General features: G+C 34.7%; 2 protein-coding genes across 2 annotated transcripts; both read right to left on the reverse strand.

The window, feature by feature from the left end:
* Positions 1-2,496: 2,496 nt before the first annotated feature.
* On the reverse strand, positions 2,497-3,230 carry LOC142632053 (large ribosomal subunit protein eL27). The gene has a single exon (XM_075806477.1). It carries the CDS (start codon positions 3,132-3,134, stop codon positions 2,727-2,729), a length of 408 nt encoding a protein of 135 aa, XP_075662592.1. The 5' UTR covers positions 3,135-3,230; the 3' UTR covers positions 2,497-2,726.
* A 2,837-nt stretch (positions 3,231-6,067) lies between these two features.
* On the reverse strand, positions 6,068-7,023 carry LOC142631564 (uncharacterized). The gene has a single exon (XM_075805750.1). The coding sequence runs from the start codon at positions 6,813-6,815 to the stop codon at positions 6,369-6,371; it is 447 nt and encodes a 148-aa protein (XP_075661865.1). The 5' UTR covers positions 6,816-7,023; the 3' UTR covers positions 6,068-6,368.
* Positions 7,024-7,646: the final 623 nt, after the last annotated feature.

The following is a 7,646-nucleotide window of genomic DNA, read 5'->3' on the forward strand; positions in this document are numbered from 1 at the left end:
ATTGAAATTTCATTGTAGATTGTCTTTACATAGAGAGAGATGCATACATCAATATTGTGAGTCTCTGACAAATCATTCAGGCTAAACTTAAAAATAGGCAAGAAAGGAAAAGGAAGTACTTAATCCATAGTTGTAGAAATCAATAAGGCATTTGATGTTGTCAATCTTCCTACCTTCTGATAGAACTCTGACAGTCATCAAAACCACAGATTTTTTTATAAGCACATCATCACCAATATGCACTTGTACAGATGAATGCTGGAACAGACACAGTATGCTTTTGTAGCTAAAGCTTGGAAACTGGGGCAAGCTATTCCCCAACTCTACACATTTGCTTTTACATTATAAAACACGAGCAGCCAATTTTCCTAGGTGAATCATCAATCTTCTTTTCTGTTCAGACAAAGCACCGCGCAATATCAAACTAAGCAGCTTTCATCAATCACAAGCTTAAAAGAAATTGTTAGGGCTGGTGAATCATGGATGCCATAAAAATTGACTCAATCAATATCCACATGTAAGCAAACACACTTGTCAACACTAACAAAAATCAGCATAAGATACCAATTACCAACAACTTTCCATATTCAATTAGATTAATAATAAAAAATTATGAGGCTAAAAGATAGGAAAGGCATCCGACAATGTTCTTTTCTGTTCAGACAAAGCACCACACAATATCAACCTAAGCAGCTTTCAGCAATCACAAACTTCAAATAAATTGTTAGGGATGGTGAATCATGGATGCCATAAAAATTGATTCGGTCAATATACACATGTAAGCAAACACACTTGTCAATACTAAAAAAAATCAACAAAAGATACCAATCACCAACAATTTTCAATATTCAATTAGATTAATAATAAAAAATTATGAAGCTAAAAAATAGGAAAGGCATCCAATTAGATTTTTTTTTTTTGATAGGTAAATATCCAATTAGATTAATAATGCATATTTAACACCAGGGGGAAAAATGCATATATAGTCACAAGTCTCTTATTAAATGTCCCAAGCACATAAATGAAACTTGCATGCTGCACCCCTCAACAAACCTTATAAAGTTTTAGAGTGGCAGCATGGATTGTTTAATGTGGGAAATCTATTTCAATTTGTAAGGGATTGGACCATAATTTCTTAGGTAAAAGAAAACCCTCAAAGAACATAAATAAAAAACTTATTTTGGGAAGAGAAAAATCTCCAGGGAAGAATGAGAAGAAAGAAGGAACATCATCCAAGGAAATCAAAGCTTTACCTTGAGAAGTACATTGTAAAAAAGATTTCACGTGCCGCAAATTAGTTGCCCAATCAAGTTCCACACAGAACTGGGTGACTCCTAAACTTGACATAATTGCTGCAATAAAAGACAGCAACATGCTAAGAATGACAGTAATTAATATAGCCTCCATTCTTGGAACATTACTACAACATTTGCCATGAAGGACTTTGTGAGGCATTACTATAACATTTGCCATGAAGGACTTTGTGAGGCATTACTATAACATTTGCCATGAAGGACTTTGTGAGGCATTAATACTACCGTACAGTGTTGCACGGAAAAAACTTATCACAAACTAATACAAAACTCTTATCTTCAATTCATTTCTTCATATTTTAGCTGCAATGAGCTGCCCAAGTCAAGCCAAAGTCTGCATTTAACACCAGAAGAACCGCAAAAATCAATTAAGTAAATGACAAAGCCTAATATTTCAATCCTTTCGAATCTAATCACAGGATCCTACATAAAATTTCTTAACAATCACACCAAAGTTAGACTAATTCAAACCTAAAAGCCTACATCAAAATCAAATTCAGCAACTGAATCTTATACCAATAAAAAAAAGATATTGTTTGAAAGCACACACCTCCTTCAAAGCGAAGCAGAAGATATTGTTTCTTCTACTGATTATCAATCTGGTCCAAGATAAAGGCAAACACTCCTATCGATAACCAACCGCAATATTGCAGAGAGCATAGGAGGCGGCTGCAGAAGTTCCCCGACCATACTTGAATCTCAAAGAGAAGGTTACCAACGACTGTTCCCATGGTTTACAATCAGCAGCTGCCCTAAGAGAAAAATAAAATAACCTAACAGAACATAGGATTTGTCACAATATAAAGGCAAGAAAATGTCAATTATAGAACCCAACCTCTTGAGATTTCATGATTAGGCTTGATTTGCAATTTTTGAATCAATGTGGTATATGTAATTTCCATCTAAAGATACTCCTCCATTGGACATTTGATTGCACACTTCCATCTATCTTCCTTTCTTTGCAAAACCCATTTGTCAATGGCATTATATGTGACAACAGCATCAGGGAGAATTCAATTCCCCTTTCTACCATATCATGTAAAAGCTTAGTTGCTTCTTTTCTTTTGCCCAATTTACAATTACCCATCAATCATGACACAACAATGTATCATAAAATTAAGCATACACGACAACATTCATTCTAACCAAAATCAACCAAATCCATGAACCATAACACAAGCAGTTAACTTATAATAAGACATAACCCATCAAAAATAATAAGCAAAATCCAACAATTAAACAAAACCCAGATGCCATAATCATCCAAACATCAATAAAAGTAAAAACCATACCAAACTTAAAAAAAAAGAAGTCAAAACAGATATGGGTTTTGTTGTTTCTTCAATAAGAACATTAAAAAAAAAAACACCTAAAGTAATAGTAGACTCCATTGATTGATTGAATCAATCACACTCAGAACCTAAGCTTGGTGAAGAACCACCTATTCTTCCCAGTCTTGAAACGCTCCTCGAGCCTCTTCTTGGTCTCTTTCGCCGCAGTGACTTTCTTGTCCTTGGACTGAAGCGAGTCCACGGCGACCACATCTTTCAAATCCACGTCCAAGGTGTAGCGCGTGGGCATCAGGTGCTGGAAGTTCACGAGCTTGATGAAGGCCTTGACGCGGGACTTCTTGGCCGTCTTCTTGGCCGAGTCCTTGCGGATCACTTTGCTCGGGTACTTCTTTATCCCCGCAACCAAACAGTGCCCGTACGGCCTGTCCCGAGTGCCATCGTCGAAGGATCGAACGATCACCGCCTTGCGACCTGCGTACCGTCCCTGCAGGAGTATCACTGCTTTGTTTGGCTTCAAAAACTTCACCATTTCTCTCTCTCTCTCTCTCTCTCTCTGGATTTTTCTCTCTTTGAATGTACGCTCTTTCTTTTGGAGGCGGAGGAGGAAGAAGAGAAAATGAGGGATTTATGGTGGGTTTTTTTCCATTGTTTCTGGGCCCTTTTTTGCCTTGGGCTCGACTCTTTCTGGGCTTCTTTTTTTTTTTTTCTTTTTTTTCTTTTTTTTGTTGTTGTTGTTGTTGTTATTGTTGTTGTTGTTGTTGTGGGGGTCTTAGAGCATTCGCATTTTGTATTACCAAATAGTATATGTAAGAGAATTTTAGCATCAAAATATCATACAAGCCCAACATTTGGACTTGCAAATATCAACTATTGTAAAAAATTTTTGAAATAGTGCAATTCTATTTAAAAAAACTAATATTTTATTCACTTTATCAATTCCTCTCTCTCACTGGGTTTTAGGTTTTTGTTTTTATTTAGGTTTTGGGGTATACTCCTTTTGTCCCAATTTGTTTGTCTTGTTTGAAAAATTAAACTTTTTAAGAGAATATCATTTATTGTTTTATCTGCCTTATAAAAATGTATAAGTTTACAAAATTACCCTTAAATAAATTTATCAGTTTTTTTAAGGGTTTTTTTTAATGAGGCAATTGAAAAGGTGCCCTAATTACATTGATTTTTTAAAAATATTTGTTAGTTTTCTCTTCAAATAGTTTTGAAAATAAAGTAGGGGTATAATAGGAATATTAGTAAACTAATGACTTTTATTATTTTTAGAAATAGAACAATATTTTGGGACATCCCAAAATGACATAGAGGACAAACAAACTGGGACGAAGAAAGTATTATTTTATTGTGTACAAATATTAATTTAATGTGTTGTATTGTAAAATAAAAGTTGAAATGCTAAGAGTATTGTAAAATAGTATGGTATAATTGATAAATTAATTTTTTGGGATAGTAAAATAGAATGAGATAGAATTTTGGGATGTGAATGCTCTTACATCTCTAATCTCAAAAAACCCATTTTGAATTCGGCAGATATTTTGATAAATGGAAAATATGAAGAGAGAGAGAGAGATAGAGAGAGAGGCTTTGTGTGGAGGAAAGTAAAAGAAAAGAAAAATAAGAAGATGAGGAAGAAGTGAACGAGTGGATGAGAAAAAAGTGAAAGAAAAAAAAAATTTTGGGTTTGGGTAAAGCAACGTGGAAGAAAATATAGGGAGTAGGAACACAAATTATTTTTACAACTTATTTTTTTATAAGTGTAATGTTATAGAGTATGTGGTAAAGAAAAAAATTGTAGATACATATATAATCTTAGAACAACTCATTTAAAAGATATAAATGTTAATAATTTTATCTTACAAAGATTAATTTTAAACTAGTATTGTGAAAATATTGTGATATTTTATTATATCTCCATACTTTTTAAATTAGTACTATTTTTCTTTAGAAAAAAAAGTACGGGTTGACAAAATATTTTTATAACAATTTCATAAATAATAAAATTTACATAGTAAGTTATTAAATTTCATGATAATAAAATTTACATAGTAAATTATTATTAGTTTTCATCTAGACTTACTAGTGACATTTTTTTTTCCTACCATTAACTTGTCACATAAAATTTATTGTAAAATTTTTATAAAAATATTGTATCCATAACTTGCATTAAGAAAGTGAATTAAAACAAAAAATTATCTTTATATATATTTTTTCTTTTTTAGTAATTTATTTCTCAACTTTCACTTTTATAAATACTAACCATACACTCAATTTTTTCAAAAATCATATTTTAACCGCTTTTATCAAACGCTCGGCTTTTACAAAAATTTCATACGCACTTTTTAATTTTTAAAACCCCAGCTTTTTCAAAGAACACAATATCGATCAAAATGTGAACACAATATCAAATGTTGAACCAAACTCACGCAGGGCTCATAAATAGCCTGTCTAGAATCTAGGTGCTGTGCGCATTGTGCCTAGTGGAGTTGGCGCAAATTAGCAACCCATCCCTCAACTTTTGTGCGCTAGCTTGCTGTCAAACTTGACAACGTTTCTTTGAATTGTACAATAAAACTAGGTCGGGTCAGATCCGATTTCTGTCTTCTTCTTTTTCTTTTTCTTCTTCTTCTTCTTCTTCTTCTGATTCAATTTTGGTGTTACAATTTGACTATTTTTATGAGAACTAGATTGTTTTTTTATTATTCATCTTCGTTTAGAGAAATTTTTAGAGACATGAAAAAAAAAAGGTAATGGAAAGAGCGTGATACAGAAAGAAAGAAAGAATTGATGTAATATTTCAGTTACTGGAATTTTTATTAGAAGAAATTCAACTCCTAATCTACAATAACCCATCAGGGCTGGAGAGGTACCATGTATGAGCCAAAAAACTTTTGAGGTTTAGAGAAACTGTAGAACCAATGTTTTGTAGTTTCACTCTCTAAATTGAGTATTTTGTGTTTAGCTCTCCTGTTGGAGATGCTCTTAGTGATTGTCAACAAAATCATATACTCCTGTCTCACCTCATATTTTGTGACTTTTGACTAGTCTCTTAACTCTTTATTATCTCTCATTATATTGCATGGTAATGAAAAATCCCCCTAGCAAAAGCAGTTTCAAAGTTTTGGACCAATATGAAATAGTATTATCTCACTTACTCATAGAGTATTAGCTCACTAGCCCAGAAATCGCATTGGGCCTCTGTAAGAAGTGACGAGTGTGTCGACTACCATGGGCCTATTTTGCCACGAACACCAACCGACAAATATTAGATGACATCCCTTCTGAGATTTGTGGGACATTTGTGTATCACACGAGATTAGATTGTCCCCAAGTACTAACTCCCAACAATTGTGTTACTATATCATTTCTTCTCAAAGTTACCATCCTAATTAGAGCAAAAGTGAGGCTCAATTAAAATAAAAATAAAAAAGGCATATCATATATCAGCCAAAAAAATAACAAAAGCACACCACTTTATTAAAAGTAATAACACCACAAAACACAACATTTGACCCAAACAAATGGAAGCATACAACACAACCAGATTGTATGCATCACTTATTAAACCCAAAAAAAAAAAAAAAAACATATCACTTTTTTGTAACAAAAACGGTACCATGCATATGGACTCGCTTATGCTACAAACAAGCGTAATTTACATATAGAAGTGAGAAACATATATAAAATGATGCGAGCTAGCATGCGACATCAACACCACCTAGTGGTGTCCAGGACGCTTCTTCTTGATCTTCTCCAATCAAGTACGACTTTGCTGGTACGGATCATCATGCTTGCGCCCAGCACCCGGTATGTTCTCTTTTATTTTCTCTGTCAACCCCTTCTTCTCCTGTTGATGTTGGCCCTCGCAGTCACCTGGGGCTGTAGTTGAAGTTGTGTGACCTTGCTGCTGGTACGGATCATCATGCTTGCGCCCAACACCTGGGATCTTCTCTTTTATTTTCTCTGTCAACCCCTGCTGCTGATCATGACGATTATCACCGCCACGAGTAGGTGCGGTTGCATCAGGGCGCATACCTTGGAGAGTGGAGGAGTCAAACCCACCAGTTGTGTCAGTGTGGTGGGTCGGGTTGCCATATTGATCAGTGTGAGTTCGGGGACCGCCATGTTCATCTACGCGAATTGGGTTGCCATATTCATCAACTTGGGGTGTACCACCGGGGTATTGGTTTTGGTACTGCGACATTTTCAAAGTGAAAAGAGCAAAAGCAAGAGCTTCTAATAACAAGCAAAACTCAAAAACAAGTGTCAAAAGCAAGTAGATTGTGAGTAATATTCGAAGATGTATGAAAACTATGGTTTAGGATTAGGATTTATATAGGCGAGCATATGTGGTAAAATGTGGTCGAAGAGTTGGGACTATTCGCTTTGAGGTTGTTAAACGTGGCAAAGAGTTTAAAGCATCTGCAACTTTTACTATTACCGACATATATATATGTCGGTAATAGTAAGAATTGTGGTGACACGTCACCATGTTCTATATGTGGAAGCATGAAAAAATAGCCGTGGACCCCAGGTGATGTATATCTTGGTACACGTGGCCTTTCGATTTTGCTGCCTCTCTCTAGTTTGGTGATAAACTTACTGCTGGTGTTGGATATGTATCAACGATTTTTTTTTTATCGTCTCATAGTCGTAGGTCCCACGTGTAGATAACCATTGTATGAAATTTGTTAACACCTATATCCTAGCTTCGACCAGAGAGCGTGTTGATTCAGAAAGAAAACATGAGAGTCTAGAGAGATTGTTGGACCTTCTCAATCTCAATCTAGATTATTTGGACTGGCCCAAGCCTAATGATAAGTGATTATTCTGTGCAACTAAGTTGTCTAACGTGGGCTACAGATAAAAGCAAGCCCCATCCGAACTTGAGCAAGCGTAGACGAGTGAGGCTTGTGTGCCTGTACACTGGGCATGTTTGATGTTCGATTTATTGTAAAATGAGGTGTTAAAATTATAAAAGTAGTATTTTAAAATTGTAAATGCTAAAATTTTTATAATGAAACTAGGTGGGATC

This window comes from Castanea sativa, chromosome 4 (assembly GCF_040712315.1).
Source record: "Castanea sativa cultivar Marrone di Chiusa Pesio chromosome 4, ASM4071231v1".
NCBI lineage: Eukaryota > Viridiplantae > Streptophyta > Magnoliopsida > Fagales > Fagaceae > Castanea > Castanea sativa.

What these genes read in the sequence shown, in the direction of transcription:
- LOC142631564 (XM_075805750.1), bottom strand. Translation starts at nt 6,815, where the DNA reads ATGTCGCAGTACCAAAACCAATACCCCGGTGGTACACCCCAAGTTGAT.
- LOC142632053 (XM_075806477.1), bottom strand. Translation starts at nt 3,134, where the DNA reads ATGGTGAAGTTTTTGAAGCCAAACAAAGCAGTGATACTCCTGCAGGGA.